Source organism: Gobius niger (genome assembly GCF_951799975.1).
Source record: "Gobius niger genome assembly, chromosome: 18".
Classification (NCBI taxonomy): Eukaryota; Metazoa; Chordata; class Actinopteri; order Gobiiformes; family Gobiidae; genus Gobius; species Gobius niger.
The window spans coordinates 28,455,492-28,483,326 of record NC_136869.1 but is presented as its reverse complement, the minus strand read 5'-3'; the positions used below and the strand labels follow the sequence as shown (position 1 = coordinate 28,483,326).

Genomic DNA, 27,835 nt, shown 5'->3' with positions numbered 1-27,835 from the left:
TACAGACTGTTGGTGTGATGACAAAACTGTAAACTTTACACTCAGGCAAACATGCTTCTGTAGAAATGATGTATGTAATATATAAAATGTGCATGGGCACCCACTGTACACGGCCCCCTAGTGGTGGATCTGTGGGCGGTGCACCATCCCTGGACAGACCGGTCACGAGCCGGGGTCCAAAATAAAATAAAAATCCCTTTCATTTTTTGAAAAATTCAAATTAAAAGCATAACGCCGACTAATCAGCCATATGTTCAAGTATTGAGTGTTTTCTTCCTTGTATAATGGTCGGTAGCTAGCACATGAGCTGATTAGCCAGCGTTGTTTTTTTTTCATCATATGTGAATATTTCGAAAAATCCCAGCACGTCTGTGGGACTGTGGAGCTCTACAGTGACACCTTCAGGCGGTTGTGAAGGTGTCCCGGTAGCACAGTATCTGTTTGCAGACGCTCACATTCCAACCTGTGAGGCCTTTCATGTTTTTAGTGTGAAACTCCATGGACTAACCTCTGAGCCGTCGTCCGTACACCTCTGGATGAAGACTGATTAAATAACTTTATGGACTAAATCTCTTTTTCTCTTAACTATACAGACCATAATAATGTCTTTCCTAAATAAAGTCATTAAATATACACAATATGCTTTTGTGCTCATCTAGAAAGTTGCAGATTGACTATTGCTATTCATTCAAAAGTAAAATATATGAATCTGGTTGCAATAATAATAAGTAAGAACGCTTAAAGATATCATTCATTATTAATATTATGATTAGTATCATATGGATCTATAATATATTCTTCATTTAAATAACATAACTTTATAGTAAGACATAACTAAACTACATTTTAGGAAAAAAATAATGTAACAATCTAAGAGTAGACATAGCAAAACATTCATAGTTGTCTTTTTTAAATACAAAAAGCATTGGCACAATACTGATGACCCTGGTGTGAAGCTGCCCCCTGCCCTCAGTGGGACATTCATTTAGTCTGTATACTGGAGTAAAGCACATTCACTGTCTGAGGAGGAACAGGGCGACTTCATGAAGAAAACGTCACAGAATTCAGCTCACGATAGGAAACCGCAGCGCAACAACAAATACAAAACACATGGAGAGTGGGCAGTGTTCCGTGGGTGTCCTGTAGAGGGCGACGTGTTAGTCCTTGTTGAACTCTCCGGCCTCCCAGCGCAGGGCCATGGCGCTCTTACGCCTCACTCCGCTGAAGTCCTCTGGGAACTGCACACACACATGTGGTTACTGCCAGACAGGGCTGCACAATAGGAAAGAAAACACAGCACGGGGCTCTTTCTGACGACCACATATTAATAAAGGAAAGAGCCAGATTTAGAGTTTGATTATGTTAATATATTAGTCGCTCTGAGGTTTGGATCTTGTTTGGTTTATGAATATGCTCGGTAGTAGTGACACGAAATCTGCAAAATGAATCAGGCCAGAAAATAGATGTTGAAAAGAATCTAAAAACAAACGTCATATAGTTGAGTCCAAGACTGTAAAGTCTCTGCTCCTCTTAAGTCTCCAGTCTCCTCCTGTCATTGTCTCTGCTCCTCTTAAGTCTCCAGTCTCCTCCTGTCATCGTCTCTGCTCCTCTTAAGTCTCCAGTCTCCTCCTGTCATCGTCTCTGCTCCTCTTAAGTCTCCAGTCTCCTCCTGTCTTCTTCGCTGCTCCTCTTAAAGGAATAGGCCACTGTTTTTACATACTGAGATATGTTCTTACCTAACCTTAGACCAGTTAATATATCCCCGTCTGGTCTTTGTCCGTGCGCTCTGTCAGGCAAACGGAGCACATACGCAGCCTCTCCCACATGTCACATAGCTCCAAAAAAGCTCACGATAGAAGCTACCAAGCTCTTCCACGTGTTCCCTATTTAAATAAAGTTACGTGAAGTGTTTTCAAGTGAAGTATATTTACACAGAAATGTAACATGTCGATTTTATAAGCAGATAAAAAGGGGGACTATATTGTGAGGCGTAATGATACGAGGAGCAAAACGTCCGCGTAGTAACTCCTAAAGACTTCCCCCCGCTCACTTCCGTCAATAACCTTTAGGAGTTACTGCGTGGACGTTGTGCTCCTGATATCATTACGCCTCACAATATAGTGGAGCTATATGACATGTGGGAGAGGCTGCGTATGTGCTCCGTTTGCGTGACAGAGCGCACGGACAAAGACCAGACGGGGATATATTAACTCGGCTGAGGTTAGGTAAGAACATATCTCAGTATGTAAAAACGGTGACCTATTCCTTTAAGTCTCCAGTCTCCTCCTGTCTTCTTCTCTGCTCCTTTTAAGTCTCCAGTCTCCTCTTGTCTTCTTCTCTGCTCCTCTTAAGTCTCCAGTCTCCTCCTGTCTTCTTCTCTGCTCCTCTTAAGTCTCCAGTCTCCTCCTGTCTTCTTCTCTGCTCCTCTTAAGTCTCCAGTCTCCTGTTGTCTTCTTCTTTGCTCCTGTTAAGTCTCCAGTCTCTGGCCCGCACCTGTCACTGCCTTTGCCCAAAGCCGGTCTCACGAGGGACAGAGAAATGTGCATAGATGGACCAACATGGAGGACTCTCAGTGCACGAATGTACAGGGAAGGTGGCGTTGACAGAGGAGACTCCTCCAGAGCCATGAGTCTTCCCACACTTTATGTGGAGGGGGGAGGGGGCTGGGGTGTGGGGCAGGAGGGTGGGGAGAGGAGCAGCCAATCTCTGCCTTCAAAGATCATTGGACCAAGCGAATCACAGCCTGCTTTTTGCCAGCATTTTCCATAATGAGCTTATCCCGGCTTCCATGGTTTTTCGCACGTCCAAGCAGCTCTAATGTGATAGGGAAATCATATTGAAGACCACTCTGGGACAGCTGATGATCAAGTGACCTTCTCATGAAATGAAGCACATTATAGCAGACTTATAATTATAAATACAGTAACTTAAAAACATTTTTTTCATTAATGAAATTTTACAGGAAACTTAGCTTCCCTTGTAGTCAATGAGGAGCCGCCCGGCGCTGTGTGTTGAGTAGGAGCACATGCCCCCTTCTCAACAACAAGCCGTAGCCGATATTGTAGCATAATGACCTAGCCTTTAGCCACTAGCCACCAGCGCTAATCACAAATATTTGCCCTCTATTCAAGTGTATCAGCAGGTTAAAGACTTAAATACTGGACACCCTAGCGCAGACCATAGATGTATTGTTAAAGATCAGTAGGACATGGCAGTTAGCCCCAGAACATTGGTTTGGATTTTCCAGGAAAGGGCTCCTTCCAAGACGCTTCTACGCTTCTGGACACACTTTGTGCAGAAAAGCATCAGAGCTGATTGAAAATAGACAGGATCCAACTGGAGGATTTTGGCGTGATTTTGGCGTGATTTTGGCGTGATTTTGGCGTGATTTTGGCGCGCTCAGTCTGTACGTCCTGATCGTCCTAGAAAAGGTCATGCTGCTAACAAGGGCTTTCTCGCATGTAAATCGATACAGGACTGGTTTGGCAGGTTTTTATGGAAAGTTGACTCCCATTCTTTGGCATAGTTGGCCTAGACTCTCCGTGTAATGCTGCGTCCACACCAAACGCGTTTTGGGCGTCAAAAACGCGCCTAAAGCCCGTAGTTGGACGCTTGTGCTTACTAAAGTCAGACGCTTGTCACAAATGTCACCGAGCGTCAGACGCTCTGGCCGCGCTTCAGCTCGGAGTGTGTTTGTAGCCATCTTGGAAGTAGCTCTTGCCTGAAATATACCTGCTACAGTTCATTGTTGATTAAAAGTCTGCAATAAAGCACAAATGCGTGAAGGCAGTGTATGATCGTCATAAAGCCTGCTCTATATCGTTAGTGCATAATGCTTGATTTCATGGGAGAAAACCGGACCTCAATGCGAGCTAACTGAGCTAACTGAGCTAACTGAGCTAACAAGCTGGTTTTCTCCCGGAGCTAATTGTAGATGATGTGAGTAATAAACTACAACATCAGCCCAGCTCAGTGTGTGATCATTGATCTTTATTGACTTTATTTGTGCATATTTTTCATTTTCACGTGAGCACCGGAGGTTTAGCTTAGCATTAGCTTTCTCCGGTGCTAATGCTACAACAGGCATCCTCGAGGCTCAAACACATTCCCAGCACAGATTCAGCCAGTGAAATATGTTTTCTTGTCGCCGCTTTTAATCCTGGGTGTTTAGATAAAGAAACACTGATGTGTGTCTTTATAAAAGTTACAGAGCTGCTGTAGCTCCGGTTCACAATTAAGCTAAACCTCCGTGACTTGTGACTTGTTTACATCTGTGGGCCGGTGGCTCAGCTACAACGTAAGTCACTGTGGGGGGAAAAGCTCCCACAGTGAAAGCTCCTGATTGGTCGACGCTCGCGAATTTCTCCAAAAAGTTCAACATTTCCCAAATCGAGCGTCGGCCGCGCTCGACGCCCTGGAGGCGCGTCAAAAGTTTTCCAAGCGCGAAAAGCTTCAAAACGTGCCGCACAGGAGGCTCGTGACATGCTGCGGGACCTCTTGACACCCCCTCGAGGCGCGTCCTCCATGTATTTTAAATGTAAACCTGACGCTTTGGAGGCGCCGGCCGCGTTTGGTGTGGACACACCACAACTGTGCTGACTGTTGGAGCGATTTCAGACCAAATGTGTGGTGCAAGTCGACAAACAGCATCAAATAAACATTGTCAAGGGGGAGTTTGGTCACCTGGGAATACCCATGCTGCTGTGTGCGCCCAAATCATTTCAAACTGCACATCAGTCTGGAGACCATGGTCGAAATCCTCGCATGGATTTGGGAACCAATCACAGAACGAGGAGGGACGGCAAGACGATGACGCACTATTCGTCATATACCGAAGCTTGTAGTTCTATGGCTACATGCAGACACATAGGTAGACATTCGTAGCGCCCAATAAACGGCTATGAACGATCGTAAACCACACCTACGAGAAAATGAATTGGTGGTCCCCAGACTAAATATAACTTGTGATATTTTGTCTGCAGATAGCCAGGCTAGGTGTTTGGTGTATTTTTTCACTTATATTAAAACGGATGAAGATGAAGCTGTTAAGGGAGAAAACTTGCCACAAATCTACAAATTGACTGAACTGGTGTGACTCTCAGTGTGGCGCTGGCGATGAAAACGATGAATGCAACTAAAAGTGGACTTACTCTGTGGTCACAGGAGAGAACGGAGCGGTCCATCTTGTTGGCAGTCTTCATGGGGGACGATGGAGAGGACTTGCATTTGACTGGCTCTGTAAGAAAGAACACCACAGTGCAATTGGCCATTATCCACTGCCTTTAAGTCTGCATGCAAACATACCTGAGCCGGCCCGCGAGATGATTTAATCTCTTACCCATTCCTGTGTGGAGTTATGATTTTTTAAAGAATAACCAGAATGCTCATTCTAGCCACTAGGGGGCATTAAATTTAAAAAAAGGAAAGAGTTCCACACATGTCCAGCAGAGGGCACTGACATAATAAGAGCTCAGGATATGAACAACACATTATAGCCATGTGGTAAATGGACAGTGTGCCCCAGGGCGGCTGTGGCTTCAATAACACCTTAACACCACCAAGTGTGGAGTGAATGAATAATGACTACTATGTAAGTTGGGGCTTTGACCAAATCACAGATTATTATTATTCATCTATTGTAACATTTTTCTCTATTATATGTGGCACACGACCCATCTATCTATCTATCTATCCATCCATCCATCCATCCATCCATCCATCCATCCATCCATCCATCCATCCATCCATCCATCCATCCATCCATCCATCCATCCATCCATCCATCCATCCATCCATCCATCCATCCAGCTTTACTATTTAGAACACAGTCTAAAGCTTGATTGGTTCCTCACTGTAAAGTGCTTTAGCCTGAGGCAGAAAAGCGCTATAGAAGTTTAGTCCGAGAGTCTAGAAAAGTGTCCAGGTGGAGAGATGTTTGTTTGAAATAAATGCTTATTTGAAATTATTTCTATGTTTTGATACATTTGTGGGGCCGCGGGCTTGGACCTGATTATAGCACACACAGAAAAGATGAGATAAACTTTAGGTGAGGCTTCAAGGTGAAAAGGCCTGATATGGGGTTAGGGCTAGGTTTAGGGTCAGGGGTTAGGGTTAGGGGTAGGAACAGCAAATGTAAGTCGTGTTTCACTCACACAGATCTAATAGTTTTAGAAACTTGAAGAAGCCAAGAAGTCTTGGCTTTCATATGAGATATTACACTGGCATATAGGCTGTAAGCTCTCCAGTCAATATGGTTAAAGGTCAAATACATGAAATAAATAACAAGTAAACCAGCACAACAGCGCCTCCACCTGCTGACATGGTGGGTTTTATTCCTATTGCTCATATTTTTGTTCATTTTACACCATATTATGATTCAAAGAATCACTGAGTTCATAATCCTTAGAGCAGGGGAAGGTAACGTCAGGCCGGGCCCTTAAAGTACTCTACATATGTGAAAAATACACTTAATTCCTTTAAATTGTTGTAGCAGAACACACATTTAGGCCATATATACATTGTTCAACACTTGTGAAAAGTGATGCTTTACTTCAGTTTCTTTTGATGATGAAGAAAATGGGCCCTCCTCTACGCAAACCTGCCTATCCCGGCTTAAGAGCATCACTTCACGGTTCAACTTCCTGATAGTTAAGTCCAAATCCAAACTCTCCCACATCATCAGACAGGCGTCTAAAATCACTGGTACAGCTCAAACTCCTGTGTCTGTCACTGACTGCCGAGGAAGGGCACCCAGATCACTGAGGACCCCACACATCCACTTCACACCTCCTTCATGCTACTCCCATCGGGCAGGTGCAGGAAGGCACATACAAGCTTTGTCTGGTCACAGGTCAGGTCATAAGTGATGTTATTTGAGCAAATGAAATGGTTAGAAATCATCAAATGCGACCGATAAAGGGGGACAGGCTCATAAAACAGTCCAATTGCAGTTTTCATGTTTGAAATGCTTAATGGGATTAATCCTTTTGTTTTGATATTTTGGGGGCGCAACCTGACTACAAGGGTGCAGACAGTAGTGCGGGGTCTTGTGATCGTTCAATACTCACACTGTGGTTGTGTCCACACTGTCTGACTTTGGTGTATGAATGTTAAGGACTTTAATCTCATAATGTAGGCACCATATAAATATTCCATTTTACAGCAGGCACAGAGCCGGGCTTCAAGGGAAAAGAGTTGGAAACCACTGATCTAATCAACTTATGTTTATGACCAAATCAGCTCTTCCTAACAGCTCTGAGGTGAATACTTCGAAGCTGATCTGATTTCCCGAGAACAAACTCAAGAATCAGCAGAGCAGGGAACACATGTGAAAGATTTTTGCACTAAAAAAGTACTGATTTATTTTTTTTAGTATTTGAAACCACTTTTTATTAATCCAGGCACAAAGTTTTGTTTATATACACTCTTTTCAAAGGGTGGACCTTTTTAAATAAAAAGGTCTACCTCACAGCAATTAGGCCTCAAATAATATGACACCTTGAAAAATATTGACTTAAAATTAGTCAGTCTTTTGAATAACGCTTTGCAATGTACAGCCCCCAAAGATGTGGCTCTCATTAAAGAGACATGAATGCCATCGCTGACAGAGATTTGACTGTTTCCATTGTTGTTCATCTGAAATGCAATCAAGTCTACTAATGAACAGTGTTTACTCTAATAGATGTAATACTTGTCAACAAAAAATAAATTGTATTACTAATTAGAGGCTTTTGAATTGAAACTAATGTGTAGTGACCACTTCTGTCACTTCAGTTGTCTTGCTTTGCGTCGTGGGCCCACCTGAGTTTAAACTTATGAGCAAAGAAGAACTTCTAGCCATGTGAGCATAACATTATTATAACTATTGTCTATAGTCAGAATATCAAACATACCTGATATGTCAAAGGAGAGTGTGTCCTTGTGACTTGACAAGAACCTGTCCTTGTCAAAAACCTCAGCCCTGTCCTCACGCTCCTTCCGCAGCTCCTCCTCTCTCTGCTTGGCCTGCTTGATCTCCTCATCCACCAGTGAGATGGTGCTTCGAGAGCGCAGTTTGAAGAAAGGGTTGTTGAGGAACATCTTCTCCTCAGGCTGTTCGCACGCCTTGTTGAGGGAGTACTCAGAGGCGCTCCGGATGATCAGGTTTGAGGTTTCCAAAATGATGAGATTGGAGCTGCTGTGGTCCTCGGAACGCCACTCTGCCGAACAGGCACCCAGGTCTTTGCCAAGTCTCGGATTGGAGTCACTGGCAGGGTCCACTATGATGACATTCTGCGCCGAAACATCGCGTTTGAGCGGCTCCTTAGTTGGTGAAGATGTGATAATGAAGGATGGTGTCAGAGGGGTGCTTATGGACCTGGGCATACCACGTGATGGGGCGCAGTCTGTGGATTTCCCCATCCGGGACAGCCCTCGCTCTCTCCTGAAGTTCTCCTCGCGCTCCATGGACAAGCGAATCTCCTTCTCCACAGGCGTTTCTACATCTTCATAAGGAGATCTGTAGCTGGAGTCACCCAGGCCGGAATCTTCTGAGCATGGACTGAACTGGGTGTTTGGGTACTCTCCGAATAGATTCAAATTCTCCAGATTGTGTCCCTTCTTGTTGGGGCGTTCGATGTGGCGGACTGGAGTGTACATAAAGCTATGGCTGGTCTGGAGTGTAGACTTCCTGGTGGTCGGTTGGAAGACCATGTTCTTGGTCTGCTCCTCCATGTCGCGCCACTGTTTGCGAGCCAGCTGGAAGTCCACATGTTCTGTGCTTACGTTCTCGCTCTTGGTCTCCTGGATGACGCAGAAATCTTTGGGGACCTTTTTGCCCGATTCCATGCTGTTGTTATTGTTCTCTACTTGTTCAAGGGTGAAAGACACATCTTGATTTGCAACTCTTCCGTTTTCTCCATCATCTTCAGCTATTTTGGACAGGCTCTGAATGCCCAGCGGATTGTATTTGACTTCTTGAGAAGGCACCGGGATAGACAGCACTTCATCCGGCTGCTCAAGAATCTCCTCCATTGGCGGCACTTCCAGGCACACTTCCACATCTCCCTGATCTTCTTCCACGAGGTCATTCACTTCCACTTTTTTCACAAAGAGATCCTGAGCACTCAAGTTCAGGCTATCCAAGTAGGAGTCATCGTCTTCTTTATTTATTGAGGAGGAGAATATTGACCGCCATTTGTCAGCTGTCTCGCAGTCCTCCATGTCTTCTGGATCCAGCTCGTGGCAGGACCCATTGGAGGTGTCCGATGCTACTTCTTCGCGAATGCGCTGCTCCAACTCCGATTCGTCTCGGCTGGGGGGGAACAGTATCTCGCACTCATCCTGGTCGTCCTTCAGGAAGTCTGGCATGTCATCTGGGTCCAGCTCTTGCGCCTCGTGGCCCGGGTACATCTCCAGATCCAGGTATTGCTCTGCCTCTGGGTCCAAATCCGGTTCAAGGTCCAGAATGGAGTCTGTGTATAAGGTGGCCGCTTGGTATTGCTTTAGTTCTTGGTCAAAATCTGGGTCTTGGAGATCTTCCGGATCTGGGAACTCCTCCTCGTGTGGTTCCAACCCACAATCCAGAGGAGGTTCGAAGTCTGGTTCTGGGAATTGTTCCTCAGTTGGAACTTGACGCAGTCCGCAATTTTCTTGGACTTCCTCCTGCTCCTCTTCAAACTTTTGCAGTTCTTCAAGTCCCATCTCAGGGGGGTCTTCAGGAACTTGCTGTGGCGGTTCCTTCTTCTCGCATACACTGTCAGGACTGGACAGCGTGTCTGAAACGGATGAATTGGTGGATTCGTTTCGATTCAGCCCGTCATGGCCCTCGTCTGTTGAAGGAACTTTCGGATTCTTCATCTTTCCACCTTCTGGAGCGTCAGACATTTCTGTCTCAACAGGTGGTTCAGGCAGTAATAGCTCTTGTGACGCTTCACACCCCGGGGAATTTGGTGAATCACTCTGCAAGCAAACCCTCAAGTCTTCAAGTACGCTCGAGCCCCCGTCTTGTTCAAACGGACCAGACGGCATTTCATTTCCCTCCAAGCCTAGCGCCGCATTTGATTGTTCAGCGGTCTCCATGGCGACGCAAATTGAGTTGTGGTTTTCAGTTATGCCGCAACCTTGGTTCAGTTCTCCTCCATCTGCTGCTGTGTCCACCAGGGCAGCCGTCTGGGGAGAGAGGAGAAGAAAGTGTTTTATTAGAGTTCAGCACAAATTCATAGTTATTGAGCATGCTGAAAACATACGGATTTAGTGAAGGTTTTTCAAATAGGAATGCTGTGACGTGCTTATGAAACCACTTTGTGTCATTGGTTTGCCAAACCTTGTTTTCTATTTAGCACATGATTCTGTGCATTGTATTTCATTTTGTGTGCAAGTCGTTAATGTTACAAACATGCCGATTTTGCCAGCAGAATACCAACATCACCAACATAAGAAAATGTGCTTGCGGTAAATGTTATGTCCAGTCATATCCTATTTTTATGAGATGGTATCTCCGAAACAGTGATGATTTCTTTAGTTGTTAAATTACTTTAAAATGTACATTCCTTATAATTACTTAAGATTTCGGTTGGAGGAAAACATGTAGAAGTAGTAGTTTAGTTTATTTGAGCAGTTAACATTTTTCTCTTTCTCCAAAGTTTTACAATCATACGGTTTATGGAAGGGAGTAGACTGAAGGATGAAGCTTATAAGTGCCTACCCCCTGGTCATGTAAATTACATTTGCATTTCATGATGTTACAGTTAGACATTACTTTTACATGCACATCAGATAAACAATACTTCCAGAGTATTCTGTGGCAGTTTCGAAACACAAATATACCTGTACATGTAGGCTGTATGATGTACCCAAATACTGTATGTGCAACTAGGTTTGGTTCTCGCACCAGTTTCAGTTACTTGTTGGATAGACAGCCTGTTAGCTTGCGCAAAATATATTTCTCGTATATTGTCATCTTTTGCACTAGGCCCACATGTATTCCAGTAGCTTCATGATGTTTATTTGTCAAAAGAACCCGTATGTATTTGTTTAGCTAATGTAACGACAGGAACATTATTGTTGTCAAATTAGGTCCAGTAGGTCTTTAAGTAGTGAAAATAATATGTTGTTATAGCCAGACAGAGTTCTGAAGAAGTCAGACTACAGGTGGTGCTGTTAACCTACAAGCTACTACAAGCAAGAAGACACAAACTGTTTAAATCAGCTGACCAGACACATCACAGCAACATCACCTCTGATGAAGTTATGCTGTGAAGTGATCAGTTAGGCCGATACGGTCATGAAATAATACACAGAACATATAAGCAGCAGTAATATTTTTGGTTTGTTACATAGAAATACTGTATTGTCCAGCCAAAGCTAATTCATATACTGTACATTCTATGGTCCATATTAGAGCAAGCTTTGTTCACTCAGATAAGAGTTCACATGAGTTATCCAGACGTTTGCTCTGTTCCCATTGAGGTGTATGTAATATTAAAGGTCCCGTGTATAGTCTATAACATAGTGGTAGAAGTCAGTCCAGAATATATTAGTTATGACAGTTAAGTGACAGTGACAGTTATGACAGTAAGTTAAGTTATGACATAATTACAGAGGCTTATGTATGTAAATTGACTTCTAATGGGACAATTACATCTATTTTGTATATGATGTGTAAAAAGACCACATATATAGTGTAATTGTATATTTGAAAAGAGCATTTTACAAAATCAATTTATTGTTGTTTTTGTGGTCACATTTCAGCTCTCACTCAGCAAGTGTCAAGTTCCATATACACATACATTCATTTATATAACAAGACACAGAATGTCAATGCCCAAAAGTACTTTTATTGGCCCCAATTAAGCATATGTCCCCTTGTAATGATGAGATCTTTGTCCTTAATGATTTAAATTGACTTAGTAGTATAGTTTAGCTATATGAAGATTTGGGATTTTTCAATTTTAAGGTCAATGCAGCAAATCATTCGTCTTGCAAACGAATATCAGCCTCCTTATATTTCCATAATAGTCTTAATTGGTCTCAGTGGTGTTTCCACACTCTGGAATCGTGGATAAAACGCCTCTGATTCACTGTCATTCATTCACAAGTGTCGCCACCCACGCACTGCACTCTGGGTAATCTACATGCTATGTGTTTTGGTTTTCCAGTAAGTATAAATGATAAGATCAAGATTGGATTAAAATCTGTGTAGGCAGAGTTATCCTGTTTGATGTTAAGAAGGCAGTGGATATTTTAGTCACTGTTTATTATTTCAGCTGCACATATAGCTGCACTATGATTACCTCTCGTACTAGAGTCTCAATTCTGTCATGTTAGAATAATATTCAGAATTGTATTTATTGCCATTGTTTGTGAAAAAGTTTACAAACTCTGATTTTTTTTCTCGGTACACTCATGCAACATAAAACATATAACACAGAATTTTAGATAAAAATAAGCTATGACAACTTTAAAATCATCAAAGCCGCAATTCTCTTTTCGTTTGCACTGTGTCCAGATCAAGAGCTTCTTGATCTGACCAAGTGACAGGCCTGTGCAGCAGCAGAGTATAGCGGACTAGACTAGAGTGAGCACAATCCTCTCGTCCTCAACACCACAAAAAACCAAGGCTTTAACTTCAGGGCACCCAAATGGGTCTCAATTAAAGGTGCCTGAGTGTGCAGTGCCAGTGATGATCTGCTGGACCGCAATGGGCAAGGATGACCTTTAACCAGGCCCAGACTTCAGACTTTCATTCCACTCATCAGCCACACCAAACGGCTTCCACTCCTCAGAGCGCTGGTTACACGGCCAGAGCCGCAAGAACGAGGAACAGCCTCCATCGCTAAGAAATGAAGCGCTCACTACAGGTGAAGTAACAGGCTGTTTGGCTGCCGTGCTGTTGCAGAAAGAGCAGGTTTAGGTCTGACGGAGGTCCGGCCCACCTCCTCAGACCCAGGTCAGACATGGTCAGAGCAAAACGGAACACTCAGAGCTACAGCCTGACAACATACAGGCCTATTTTAGATCCACATTAGCCTGGCCTTAGCCATCTGTAAACTCCGGTCAATTATGATTTCCCTACATGTACGTCTGAGTCTGATCTCAGTGGCCGTGTTACATCGGTTGAATTTCAACCTACCATTCACCGAGCGGGGGAGGCGGGGCTTGTAGGCGACGTCAGGCCTTTGCGCCGCATTTGCTGGTTGTAGTTTGACAATGGCGGCGGAAAAGAAGGTAATGGAAGCTCTTCAATTCGTTCTGGCTCAGCTCCAAATTATCCAGAAATTTAAACTGAAGCCTCGGAATGTGCAAGGAATGTCCCCAAGAGTTATGATAGAGTTATGATAGAGTTATGATAGAGTTATGATAGAGTTATGATAGAGTTATGATAGAGCTATGATAGAGTTATGATAGAGTTATGATAGAGTTATGATAGAGTTATGATAGAGTTATGATAGAGCTATGATAGAGTTATGATAGAGTTATGATAGAGCTATGATAGAGTTATGATAGAGTTATGATAGAGTTATGATAGAGTTATGATAGAGTTATGATAGAGTTATGATAGAGTTATGATAGAGCTATGATAGAGTTATGATAGAGCTATGATAGAGTTATGATAGAGCTATGATAGAGCTATGATAGAGTTATGATAGAGCTATGATAGAGTTATGATAGAGTTATGATAGAGTTATGATAGAGCTATGATAGAGTTATGATAGAGCTATGATAGAGTTATGATAGAGCTATGATAGAGTTATGATAGAGCTATGATAGAGTCATGATAGAGCTATGATAGAGTCATGATAGAGCTATGATAGAGTTATGATAGAGCTATGATAGAGTTATGATAGAGCTATGATAGAGTTATGATAGAGTTATGATAGAGTTATGATAGAGTCATGATAGAGTTATGATATAGCTATGATAGAGTTATGATAGAGTTATGATAGAGTCATGATAGAGTTATGATAGAGTTATGATAGAGTTATGATAGAGCTATGATAGAGCTATGATAGCGTTATGATAGAGTTATGATAGAGTTATGATAGAGCTATGATAGAGTTATGATAGAGTTATGATAGAGTTATGATAGAGCTATGATAGAGTTATGATAGAGTTATGATAGAGTTATGATAGAGTTATGATAGAGCTATGATAGAGTTATGATAGAGTTATGATAGAGCTATGATAGCGTTATGATAGAGCTATGATAGAGTTATGATAGAGCTATGATAGAGCTATGATAGAGTTATGATAGAGTCATGATAGAGTTATGATAGAGTCATGATAGAGTTATGATAGAGTTATGATAGAGTCATGATAGAGTTATGATAGAGCTATGATAGAGCTATGATAGAGTTATGATAGAGTTATGATAGAGTCATGATAGAGTTATGATAGAGTCATGATAGAGCTATGATAGCGTTATGATAGAGCTATGATAGAGTTATGATAGAGTTATGATAGAGTTATGATAGAGCTATGATAGAGTTATGATAGAGTCATGATAGAGTTATGATAGAGTCATGATAGAGTTATGATAGAGTTATGATAGAGTTATGATAGAGTTATGATAGAGCTATGATAGAGCTATGATAGAGTTATGATAGAGTTATTATAGAGTTATGATAGAGCTATGATAGAGTCATGATAGAGTTATGATAGAGTTATGATAGAGTTATGATAGAGCTATGATAGAGTTATGATAGAGCTATGATAGAGTTATGATAGAGTTATGATAGAGCTATGATAGAGTTATGATAGAGCTATGATAGAGTCATGATAGAGTTATGATAGAGTTATGATAGAGTTATGATAGAGCTATGATAGAGTTATGATAGAGCTATGATAGAGCTATGATAGAGTTATGATAGAGCTATGATAGCTGTTTCACTCGGGCGCATTACATATGTCACAACCAAACGCTAGCGAAAATCCGATCCAATCGTTCGAGGAGTTCACCCCTCCCACCTAATAATGGAGCTCAATTGTCTAGACTAGTTGGTTGGTTCGTCCATCATGATGGATGAGCAACATCACGATGGAGAGCCACCATCGTGATGCCACGCCCCCTCCTGTCAGAAACACGCACTGATCTTCTATAGGCTTTGTAAACCTACAAACTTTGCAGGGATTGCACTGTAAATTAAATCACGAATATAACTAATATGCACGCTAGTTTCAGTAGCCTGTCAGAAGCCAGAAGCGATGATGTGTTAGCCGTAATGATTAAAGTAAAGACGCAGCTGCTCTGTTTCTGATGCGCGGGGCTCTCTCTCTCTATGCAGCTCAGAGTTTGACACCATGTGGTCTCGCTTTGCTTTGCTTCGTACGGAAACTAAACGTGATGAATCTCACATTGGAGCTAGCTGAGCGTGCATGGGTTTGGATTATTCTCACGAAGGCCCGAGAGAGAGGAGAGAGAAGAGCGAAAGAAGCGGTGCAGGAGGTACGAGGTTACGGGCACATGGACCGGGCGGTGCGTGGAGCGGCTTCAAAAACGTAGCTACAACGCAAACTTCTAAATATTGTCCGGTTCACCCACTGTTTCTTAAACATTGCGTTAAAACTGAGCAAATGCAAATAATAAGCTTTGATTTACATTTGTATTAGTGTGATAAGGGCACTGGTGTTGAGGAGGAGTTGATACTCTGAATATGTCGTTCTCCTGTCAGACTTTTACCCACTAGTTTTAACACATTTGTGTTCCGTGACTCTGTTCAGATCATGTTTAGTTTCGATCATTTATCCTGCAATCTCACATTTTTCCTAACATAAATAATATGCAGCATATATATAGGCTATGTAAATATCTTTAAAATATCTTAAAATATTTTAACGATATTTTAAAGATATTTTTAAAATATCTTTAAAAATTAGACGATGGTTCACTGTAATCATTGTCAATGGCCAAATAAGGGGACATCGCCCAACCCTAGTCCAGACCCTTGTGTGACCCTTTGCATTTATGCTTTTTACTCAATTAATAAGAAACACAATTTTAAAAAATGCCTTCTAGACCAAGGCTAGAGGACAAGTTTCTTCTGATAGCACATTTAAAAACAGTACAATGTGCTTTCCACATTCAATGCAGAATAGAAAAAACACACAGACACTTAATACAATAAAATAAAATGGGAATCAAAATATTAAAACAATTTAAGATACCTCAAAATAAACCTGCTGTTTAATTTGAATGTCCCTGCTTGAATTAAAATCCAATGTGAAGAGTGTCGAAGTTCTCCACAGACGAGGCAGCGCCGACTTTTCGAGGGAGGGAATTCCAAAGTTCAGAGCCAGCAAACAGCAAACCTTTATTCTGCTCTAGTTTTTCGTCTGGACCGAGGGCGGTCTGAAAGCAACTGGGCCGCACAGTTCTGTATTTATTTACACTAAAAACAGGTGCAATTAAAAAAGGGAAACATGAACAACAACAAAATGACCAGATAAAACTACTTTTACTCACACCCTGGAGGTGATCACCGGCAACACTGTCTGTGACCACAGACTGAGGCACCAAAGAGCAGGTCTGAGCGCTTCAGAATGACTTTAGATACTATTACTGTTTAATGCACAGTGTTAATGATGACATATGAAATAATGGTCGTTCTGTCTGTAACCACCTGAGCTGCTGTCGTCTCATGAAAGTCTGTCACAAACAAGTCATATTAGTCGGTCATCTTGCACAGATCTGCCTTTGTCTTTTCTTGTCACTTGCTGTCCATTTCTTTACTCCTCTTTGGAGTGATGGTAGAGGAGAATCCAATGGAAACAACACCCTCAATGTCTAATGGAGAGCATATAAAAGTGAAGGAGAAGTGTCCCCCGGTGGAGCTGAGACGGGCTGCTGCAGAGCCATTGTGTGCCGTTATGTAAGACTGCAGTCCCACTCCCACGCACTGGCAGCACCGCGCAGCTAATCACCGCCACCAGCACACAAACACACGGGCACTTTTAAAGATGCTCAGGTCTTCTGTGAGCCAGAGGATGATTTCACACCTTCATCGAGAGCCGACACGCTGTAGTTACAGTTACAACTGCGATGGGTCACACTCACTGCACTCGGCAAAGTTTGACAAAATATGCCAAGATGTGGCCACTATTATGTGTCGCTACGTCACAAGAACTGCACTGGTATAAAACTCCAAATCTATAATAGAAACCACAAACTCAATGGCCACCGCCATAAGCTCCATGGGCGCCGCCATGCTTATTTCCCATACCGACTTTGAAGCTAAGCAGGGAAGGGCCTGGTTAGGACTGGGATGGGAGACCATTCCTTGGAAGCTAAGCAGGGAAGGGCCTGGTTAGGACTGGGATGGGAGACCGTTTGGGAACCCCAGGAAGCCTGGCGACAGTAGTGGGTGTGTGCGTGGTTGGTGGTGGGGGCTGATGTGCGCAGACTGGTTGCCTCGCTTATCATTGTACACCAAATTGTACACCAACTTTGAGCGTCTGGAAAAGCGCTATATAAGACTTGCCATGTTTATTTCCCAAAAATCCGCGGGCAGCCTCCACGTGGCGGTGACCGAGGCTGTGGTTCCTTATAGATCCAGTGCTGCGTAATGTCAGAGGTGCAGACCAATGCGTAAGATCCAATCCTGGCCATATTCCGTCTCCAAGGCTTTGTCTCCGAAAAAAAGTACACGCAGAAACACGAGCTTCTAATGAAACGCGCTGCTCCGAGTGCTTCAGCCTCCGTGTGTGGAAAGCGAAAATGAAACTACCACTTAACGGGCGCATGGCCTGCACTGTAGCGTTTCTTTTTTTTCAACTTTGCTGCTGTACCATACATTTTATAAAGCGGCTTTGAAAGCATTGCCAATTGTATTCTAAGGCTATAAATACTGTCTAATAAAAAACAACTTATTATTTTTTAGATTGCACTTGCACCGTGATGCACCACACCACGGGTCCTGCACCGTGAACCGAACCGTGAGAGCTGAACCCCTAATATTTATCCATAAATATTCCACTGTTTCTTGAATTCTATTCCCCGAGTTTAACATATTGTCGATGTAGTATATAGTGTATAGTGACCTCCCTCTCTCCTGGTGAGGTCCAGCTGAATTGTTTGCCTTTTTCAGTGAATTGTTTGCCTTTTTCAGCGAACCACGTTGTTTTTCTGGATACTTTTGTACGTCTTTACCGTGTTTTGTGGAGGTTTGGTGGATTTGTTTACTTTGAGAGTCCAAAATGGTCCTGATGAAAGCAGCTTTTTGAAGGTAAACAAACTGCTAGCTTATCAGCTAAACCCATTTGAGATCTACAAACATCTTCTTCTGAGACACTGAACAGTGAAGAGGCACCAAGAGCCCCCACACCTGCAGCACGGAGGAGGCGTCACAAGAGGAGCTACAGGAAACAACAAAAGGGACCAACCAGGAGATGGTGATAGACTGTGGAGGGAGCTGTGCAGGAGGAAGAGGAAGGACGAGGTGGAGCTGACCAGTGCAGGACACCACGCTCTGAGACGGGGACAAGCCCAGGAGGCGGTGCACCGTTTCAGATGATCAGAGGAGACAGAGGGCAGCTACAGTTTCTCCATCCTTCAAGGTCATGCAGGTGGAGTGGCTGAAGGACAACGAGAACTTCTACATCACCGTGGACCACAACCTGATCATCAAGCAGGCTGTCCCACACGGCCAACTACACCTGTGTGGCCAAGAACATCGTGGCCAAGCGCAAGAGCTCCACCGCCGTGGTCATCGTCTACGGATTTCCCATCAACCAGTGCTCCTCCTGTGAGCAAAACAGTGAAGATGGCGGCGGCGACACAACCATCTTTCACCAAAGAAAAAAAAAAGAGTGGTGCGCACTGAATGGGTGCTGCTGCCGGATGCTCTCTCATCGAATGCAATTTCTCCATCTGTGAGATCAATAAAGTATCATCTTATCTTATCTTAAGAAAGAAGTATGGGTGCATCAAACACTCCAATTGCAGTTTGTTTGAAATTATTTTATTCATTTATTTTTTTGCATTCATTATTTTACACATTTGTAGTAAAATAAAAAATTTGTAGCCATAGTTTTTGGAATGGGTTGGGAACCACTGGTCTACTTAGTGCGGGTCTACAGCTATACTGAGTGACGGGTTATAGGGACTCTACTGGACATTTCTTTGCATTAACTCATAATCTCTGAATATCAAATGTGGCCGGGTCTCAGCTAGTAATAAATGTATACATAGAATAAATAGAATATATACAAAGAAATTAGGTGTAGAGCCTTTGAACCTCATGTTTGGTTACTATTAGTCAAAGCAGAGCTGCAACATGTCCATATTTAAAATATTTAGTTAAGAAGCAGGTTTCTGATGAACATTTCTCAAGTGCTTTAAGAGTCTTGAGTCCCAAAAGGTGGAGAACAGAGCGGCGTGACGACGGGGCATTGGCAGTTCAAACAGTCCGAGTCACAGGACCACAGTGACAGGGACAGTGGACGTGCTGCTCTGGGAAAAACTAGAGCCGACAAATAAGGACATCCCGGGCACTCTGTTGGCTGTGGCTCAAGTGCTGAAGCCTTAACCACTAGGCCACTGTGTCCACTTAAACAAAGGAGTTTAAAGGGGAAAGTCCGAACAGTATTTGAAGGTCTGTTTATATTTCTGGATACAAATACTATTACTGTAAATGAGAAAAATAAATACATAACACACCTATGTAATCTGCAGCAAAAGTTTCCACATTTTCCTAAATACTGCGCCGCTTTCTTCATCAGGTTCACAAAGTGCTGCACTTTGTCATGAACACGTGAACTTCGTCATCAAAACGTGCACACACACAGACACTGCTGCAAAACACTAAACACTGTTCACTTAATGAGTTCTGTATGAAACTCAAGTTTTTCCAAAAACAAAATAGACAAAGGCAGATTTTTCATTGATTATGAATTTCCCCTCAAACAACCTTGAGAAGGACTTTTAAAGGCTGTGGAGACTCCAGAAGTGTTTGATGGACAGCTGCTGTACTTACTTCACTTAAAAGTGTATGACAGTTTCTATCTGTAGTCCCTGGAATTGCTCCAGTTCAGTGGAATATAGACGAAAGCCAAGGCCCCAATGGTGTAGGTACTTTCTGTATATAACTCTATATACCCTCAAAACAACACAATTATCTTCCATCGTTAGAAACTTTTTTTTTTTTTTACTTTTATGGTCATTGTTGCACACATTGTTCGACATGTCTAATAAAGGCATTGTGTTTACAAATAGAAAGAAACAGCATCAAAATCTGTTCAAGCCAAATAAATACAACAGCACATTCTAGAGGAGAGGACAAAAAAGATTATAAAATAACACTTTTGTATTTTGTCAAGTATGAGTTTATAGGTGTTTTCAAATATATGTCCTTCTTCAATCGTAATGTTGCGGTGATTTCCTCCATACAGCTCACAGATTTCAATCTTTGAGTCCATTGGTCCAAAGTGGGTGAATGCGGTTTGAGCCAGTTAGTTGTTATTACTTTGTGGGCGACCACCACCATAACTTTTAACAAATACACTTTTCCCTTTTCCCTGACTTCAGGTGTATTGCCACTAAGTATTACCTGGAAGATGTGATTTGATATCTTTATATGTAAAATCTTGTTTATCTCTTCCTTCACCTTTTCCCAATACACAATTACCATGGGGCATTCCCAGAAAATATGAGAGAAGTCACCTATTTCTCCACACTTTCACCAACAGAGGGCGCTTGTATTATTATTGTAACTGGCCACGATGACTGGGGTTCTAAAAAATCTTATTCTTAACTAAATTCTTTCCAATTTGGACTATTGAGACATTTATGCCACTCGTCCCATTATTGTTCCCAATCTGAATCATGAATTACTGTGTTGAGCTCTAATTCCCATTTATTCTTGACATCAAATGTGTTTTCATCTTGTTCTATGCGAATAATTTTGTATAGAGAAGAAATGATCTTTTTTAATACCTTTTTACTCTCCACCGCAAAATCTTTGTGCTTCTCTAAATAATGTTGAATCTGAAGAAAACAAAATAGGTCACTTTTAGGTCATTCAAATTCTTCTTGAATCTGGGTAAAAGACTTCAGGTTTGATCCAATAAACAATTGGTTTATTGTTATTAAACCATTGTCAGCCCACCTGTTGAAGCCACTATCGAGCCTCGCAGGAAGAAAATCAGCTATGGTTGTTATTTTAGATGCTCTTGATAAAAAAAACGGGGTAATTTAAATTGTTTCCTGATCTTCCCCCAAACATTCAATGTGAATTAAACATATTCATTTTGTATTTACAGTTTTGTCTCTGTTTAATGTCCATAAATAATAGTGCTGATATTGGTCTACCTGGCACTGAGCCCTGATCTAACTGGAACCATTTTCTGTCTGTGTCCATCCTAATCCATGTGACCAAAGCTTTAAGTTGGGCTGCCCAGTAGTAGCTTTTTAAATGCGGAAGGGCTAAGCCGTTATAAATGTTTTTTTTTTTTTTTTTTTTTTTTTTTTCAGTCTTATTTTTTGTTTATCACACAACATTTTAGATTTCATTTTACACAGTTTTGGAAATAATATCTTTTAAATGTTGGCCTCCATTGTTAATACACTGATTCAGATCCTTTTGAAAGTTTTGGTCCACTTTTTCTTTTTTTTTTCTTTTTTCATTGTTTTTATCATGCAATTAAAATATTAGCACAATGGCAGGGCAAACAGACAACTATTCTGTCCTGTGCAAAACTTTACACCTGTGTTAAAGAAGGGGTATTATGCTTTTTTCAATCACATGACACCAGTCTATATCACACTACGATGATGACCAAACCTTCTGTTGGTCTGTAAATGCACTAAATTAAAATAACTGCCTTGTATAAAATGTCTCTCTCAAATGGCTGCACGAATGGCTTGAAATAGGCCTCTGTCTCTTTAAGAACGTCTGACCCTTTCCGACACGCCCCCTCCACACGCAGTCTGTGACATCATCACAACACTTGCTCGTTGTCTCCACACGTATTCAAACTACGATCGATTTTCGGTGCATTTTAATTTTTATTGTTGGAAAGGAGCTACGCGTTATCACTATGTGAACAATGGCCACACAGGATATTATTTGATCCAGCGTCTGACCCGGAAAGTGACTTTGGAGACAAACCTTCCACACCGCACGCTAAGAAGCTTTTGCCTGAAAAATAACTGCTGTTTGGAGGCTCTAGTCGCTCTTTGCTACTGCCATGCCCTGTGGATCTCTAACTATACCCCCATGGACGACACCAGGATCTGCAGGAGCTCATATGCCTCAAAAGACGAACATTATCTGTGCAGGTGGACAATGGTTATTCGAGGTTACCCCCGTTAGCTTGTTATAATCCACTACAGCTCATTGTTGATGAAAAGTCTGCAATAAACCACAAATATGTAAAGCCAGGCTCAGTGTGTGATCATCGTAAAGGCTGCTTCAAGTATTTGTCTGTTTTTGTGACGTTTTTAGTGCATAATATGCTGCTTGTTTTCAGTGAATTTTCCGACCTAGCTGTTAACACCTCCCGGCTAGATTGTTAGCTCCGGGAGAAAACCACTCGGCTACGACCCATTGTAGATAAAATATGAGCAATAAACTTCCAAATCAACAAGCCCGAGCAGTGGTTGGTTACTCGGCTGGTGACGAAAGGTCGGAGGCGTCTCCAGGAGGTGGGGGCGTTCCTAGGAGGACTCAGGCAAACCTATCCCTAAAATGGCCGCCATCAGAGTTTTTACAGATTACTCAAAAATAAGTGAATGTGCCAAGGCAACACTTCAGGCATGTTTTAATGAGGGAGTGACATAATAACATGATGTTAAAACTTGAAAAAGTAAATTTTGCATAATACCCCCCTTATTTCGCAGTGTTACCTCTCTTGTCGCGATATAAAAACAACAGCACTCGCTAAAACATATCATTGGCCTACTTTTTGTGCATTGAGGCAGAGAAGGAGCTATAGAGGAGAGTGGGAGAGGCTAAATGCTAACGCCGTCTGCGCTGTGTTTACGTGATTGAAGGCACGGGGGAAGAACATATCTCAGTATGTAAAAACGGTGGCCTATTCCTTTAACAATCAAAAGGAGACAATAATCAGACGATCGCTGCACCTACTGCAGTTTGACTTGGCTGGGGGCACGAGTGCACAGCGCTTTGATGCATACTAGGGCTGCTCGGTTAAACACAACCTAATAATCACAATAAATGTATTCATAATTTAAATCACAATTATTCCAACGATTATTTGGTGCCTTTAAAACAATCTTTTATCTATAGATTAATTAAAAATAGGGATAGGAATTAGAATTAGGGGATAAGATTTTATTGATATCAATGCCATAATTTTACCTATCGATTAGATTCTTTATCGATTCTCTCTGTGTGTTGGGGAAAAGCAAGCTGGCCTCCGAAGATTCAGATGGAGTTCAAAATAAAAAATAAAAATTCCCTCTTTCATAGATTGTAAATCTAGATTGTATGATATATATCACATATATATATTTCATATGTTGGGCCTTAAGGGTGTATATTCAGCTGCATCATCAACATAACTGGCCAAAAGCATGGCCAGTTCATCAGTAACTTGAAACAGACTGATGCTGTTTTGCAACACCTAAACAAAAGGACTGGCTCTCAGATTTTCATCTATTTCTGCTTCATCTGGCGCTACATTCTTTTCCCCCCGTTTTCAGAAGGGGAGCATCGATAAGAGGGAGCAATAATGAAGTAGACATACGGTTCCGATGCTTTGCTCAAATATAACCGGGTCTACTTGTAGAACCGGTTCTCGATTCCCATCCCTAATTAAAAATCTATGCAATATATATCAAAATAATTCAAAAGCCTGATGACATCATCATAATGCGCTGTTTGTTTTTATGTCGGACCAAATCATTTCTCATTAGCATGTGGACGGCGAACCGTACAGGAGGGACTTTTGTTCTTTTTGTAATCGTTTAGTGTAATCATCAAAATCATAATTGAATTTGTATTAAATGCACAGCCTAAAGAACAGAGTAGACACTAGGATGCACCAAACAAAAAACGGAAACCACTGTCTGTATGCACAGAGTCAGCAAACCGTCTGCACATAGCAGGGCACTCTTTTAAAGGCTTCAACACAAGCAGGGCCGTGTTTGAAGTGTTTTAACAGATGAGTGGGTAAAGCCCCACAGTAATATATACATACATATGATATCATTTCCAGCTCTGGAACTTTTGTAGTTTTCTTTCGGCCTCTTTACAGCAGCTCTCATCTCCGTCCTCAAAGCTTACAGCGCCCCCTCTCAGCCACAGTCCCAGACTGAACAGTCTTAAATGTATAAACAGTATTTTTGAATGAATTCCACTCAACATAGCAGCGTTGGAAAACACGTAAACAAACATCCAAAGTCACTCGCTCTTGTCTCGTACGACAGTCTGTTACCGGGAAACGCCAGGACGGCTCTTCTTCACAAATCCCTCAGCAAAGACAGTATTTTCTTCCTTGTACATTCTGTTGCACTGTTTGATTAGCGTTTGATCAAATCCTAACCGTTGTGAGAGAGCTGTTGGGGTGATGTTTGAACACAGTTGCAGTGAATGGAGAAAGCCCTGCGTCGCCCTCTCTCCCCTCAGTTGTGTGTAATTTGCTGCCTGTTTGGGTCGCTGGGTAATTGATAGTGTCGTTGCGTTGGCAGTCTCCTCCTCGCATGGAAGTCTTCAGCCAAACACCCACACCATCGCCATGACAACCAGCAGCCGGCCCGACGCTGGGCACAAGCTGTCACCCAGTCCTCCCTTTCTCCTGCACTCGGACGATCCGTCACTACCATGGGCTGAAACTGTTTTACCGTCTCACTCGTTCACGGCACTGGAATGATATATATTCTATATTCTAGATCAATTCTAGATGTGCCATAGGCCTAAAGGCTTTAACTGGGCTGGAGTAGGAGCCTGTTCAAGACATAAATAAAGTGCCCAGGGCACTTTTAACCTCGTGAGATGAGATATTTCCTGGTTAAATAAAGGTTTGAATGAATGAAAAAGTTACACAAATGTTTGTCTGATGTAAATCTATGAAATCAACCCACTTCATCCCTTAACAACCTATTTAACTGTAAGACCCAACACGACCCAGTATGAGGACGTACAATTTCTGTACCATTCCTGAATAAAATAGCCTACGTGCAGAAGTACTCTGGAGCCCAACAGTGAATATCTTCAAAAGTGTGTAGGCAAGGCTGTAACTACAGGCACTCACCCCCATCAGTGGATGTAAGTTAGGGGTTTACTAACTGAAGAAAAGAAGAAGAATGAATGGTGAACTAGGAGCTCATTGTCGTTTACTGTGACAGTGCTGCTCACTGAAAGTTGTGAAGCATAAACTTCTCACAGTGAAGAACAGAATGTTGGAAATGCATTAGGAAAGTTCATCCATCCATCCATCCATCCATCCATCCATCCATCCATCCATCCATCCATCCATCCATTTTATTCCACTTTTCTGTTCCCAGGTCGTGGGGCAGCTGTATTTTGGGCCTGCAGGGCGTATATTCAGCTGCATCATCAAAATAATTTGCGCTGACAGAAACAGCTCGAAAACAAGAACTGAAAAAACAAGAACAAAGTCCTGTATGACTGAGAGCTCACACTGATGATAAGCCTGTTTGTTTATTTGGACAGGAATGTGCATATTAATAAACACACCTGGGACATGCATGTAGACACGCCACACCTGATTGGAACCTAGGGTATCATTTCCATCCGTTGTTCCACACTCGCTCTCTCAAACACACTCTCAATCATGGCCTATTGTACATGTTATTAGTGTTAGGGGAAGCCCGAGTACCCAGAGGAAGCCTACGCAGACCCTGTTAGAACACACTCAGACACTCACCCCACAGAACAGGCCTCATGAGCCTGATGTTCACCAAGTTTACAGCTGCGCTGCTAACCCATTTCCAAGTCTGTCACACTGTTCTTCATGAGGGAAGCAGCTTCACACTCCTGTCACACAGCCACCGCTCACTTCTGTGCACGCTGCAGTATGCAGATAGATACAGAACTGTCAGTCAGAGAAAACCCTCGGGCAGCACAGTCAGCCACTCGCTCACACACATGCCAGTAAAAGTTTTCAAAAAGTACTCAGAGGACTTATTACAAATGAAGGTGTTCTTCAGTTCTTTATTTGCTTTATTGAAGTGATTGGAGACACTCTGAATGTGTGCCATTATCGGAGAACACATTGGAGGAGGTTTTCTTGCTCTCCGCATGTGTCTGGACGTTCATACAGAAGTCTCACGGTGAATCGATAGCGTTTATGTGATGACAACAGAACATTCTAAAGAGCCTTGAGTATTGAGGGAAAGTAGACGGCCAGGAATTGAGTGGCTGAGGCTGCTGCCATGTACATGAGGTACAATATTATGTTCCCCATTATACTTTTCTGATGCATAGCAGAGAGGGGAATTAAGATTTTGAAAGCCCTGCATCTGACTTTGTAGAGTGTATAGTAAAAACTGTGCAGTCTGCATTGTATGATGATTATGGACCAGATTGATTTGTTGGTATTGTCTATAGTCAGTTGTCAGTGTACTGAGTTATACCTTTTTGATGCTGAAGGATCTGAGGAGGAGCTGATGGTAAAAATCAAGTCCAGGGCTCTGTGGTTTATAGTAATTTCATACATATTTTGGTCTTGAGTATATAAATAAGCTTCTAGACATCACATTGGTCATTTCTCTGATCACACCTTGAAATTCCATTCAGCCCAAGCACCAGACTGACTTTGGTAGCCAGGGTGCATGTCCAGCCCCGATCCATACTGATTTTTGAGATCTTTGGAATACTTTTGCTTCCAACTGCAGTGAAATAAGGTAGACCATATAATTACCATGTAACTGCTCCGGGCAAAAAGATTAAGTAGGCTGTGCTCCATTAACCCTGTTTCCTCCAAAACACAGCATCCAGTCCCACAACTCTGACCTCAATCTCCAAAATGCTCCTGCGTAACATTACTCTGCAGAGTCTGATGTCCGAACGTCCGCCCGGAGCCCCCAGCCCCTCAGTTACTAAACTCTGCTGCTCTGTAGAGGACTGGATAACGGACACGTTCAGATGTTGATTCCAACACTCACTGCAGATCACATGACTCCGGCACTTGGGCAACAACAACTATGGTATATAAAAGGAATTTCTGCAATAAAGATCGTCCAGCTTCAAGCAACCTTCAGTATTTAAGATAAATATTAGAAATGTGTAATGCATATTAGTAATTCTTCCCATGGGACACTACTCGACCATTTAATAGCCCAAGCTAATGGTAAGCTAACATTAGCAATGTGTGCAGTGACAGCCAATTTAGTGGTTTACCATTACAGGCCTTAAGGCTTTAACTGGGCTGCAGCCGTCTATTTTAACAAAAGGGTTTTTAGTCCTGCATTGATTTGGGTTTATAGGATGCTGACTTTTTAAAAGAGTGTGGCAGGTCAGAGTGGGCCCTTCTCTCTCAGAGTGAATAGTGTCAAATTCAGGGTCTCCTCAAGGGTGCGTCCTATCATCACCTTTTTTCATCCTGCACATAAGCTCATGCACAAGCAGCTTTCCAAACAGGCATCACGCATACTGATGATACAGCTCTGGTGTAGATGTAAAGTTATACAAATCAGCAGGCAGCAGTGCCACAGACCCACCTCATCTCAGCCGACCACAGAACTAGATTTAACCACTCATTTAAATGTTGAACTGTAAGACCCAACACGACCCAGTATGATAACTATTTTTTTATTTTCCAAGTGCTATTTCTTGAATGGAATAGCCAGCAGAAGTATTATTTAACCCAACTGCGAACTTCTTCAAAACTGTGTGTAGGCAAGGCTGTAACTGCTAGAACTCAATGGATGTAAGTA

General features: G+C 42.3%; 1 protein-coding gene across 2 annotated transcripts in view; it reads right to left on the bottom strand.

Annotated features, from left to right (window-relative positions):
* Positions 1-340: 340 nt before the first annotated feature.
* The window catches only part of palmdb (palmdelphin b), an 84,485-nt gene continuing 56,990 nt past the window's right edge, over positions 341-27,835 (bottom strand). For both annotated transcript variants that reach the window (XM_079575916.1, XM_079575917.1), the window contains 3 exons: positions 7,893-10,149; positions 5,151-5,236; positions 341-1,238 (listed from right to left, as the gene is read on the bottom strand). In XM_079575916.1, coding sequence (XP_079432042.1) covers positions 1,158-1,238; positions 5,151-5,236; positions 7,893-10,149 — 2,424 coding nt within the window. In that variant the 3' untranslated portion in view covers positions 341-1,157. The remainder of the gene's footprint in view (positions 1,239-5,150; positions 5,237-7,892; positions 10,150-27,835) is intronic.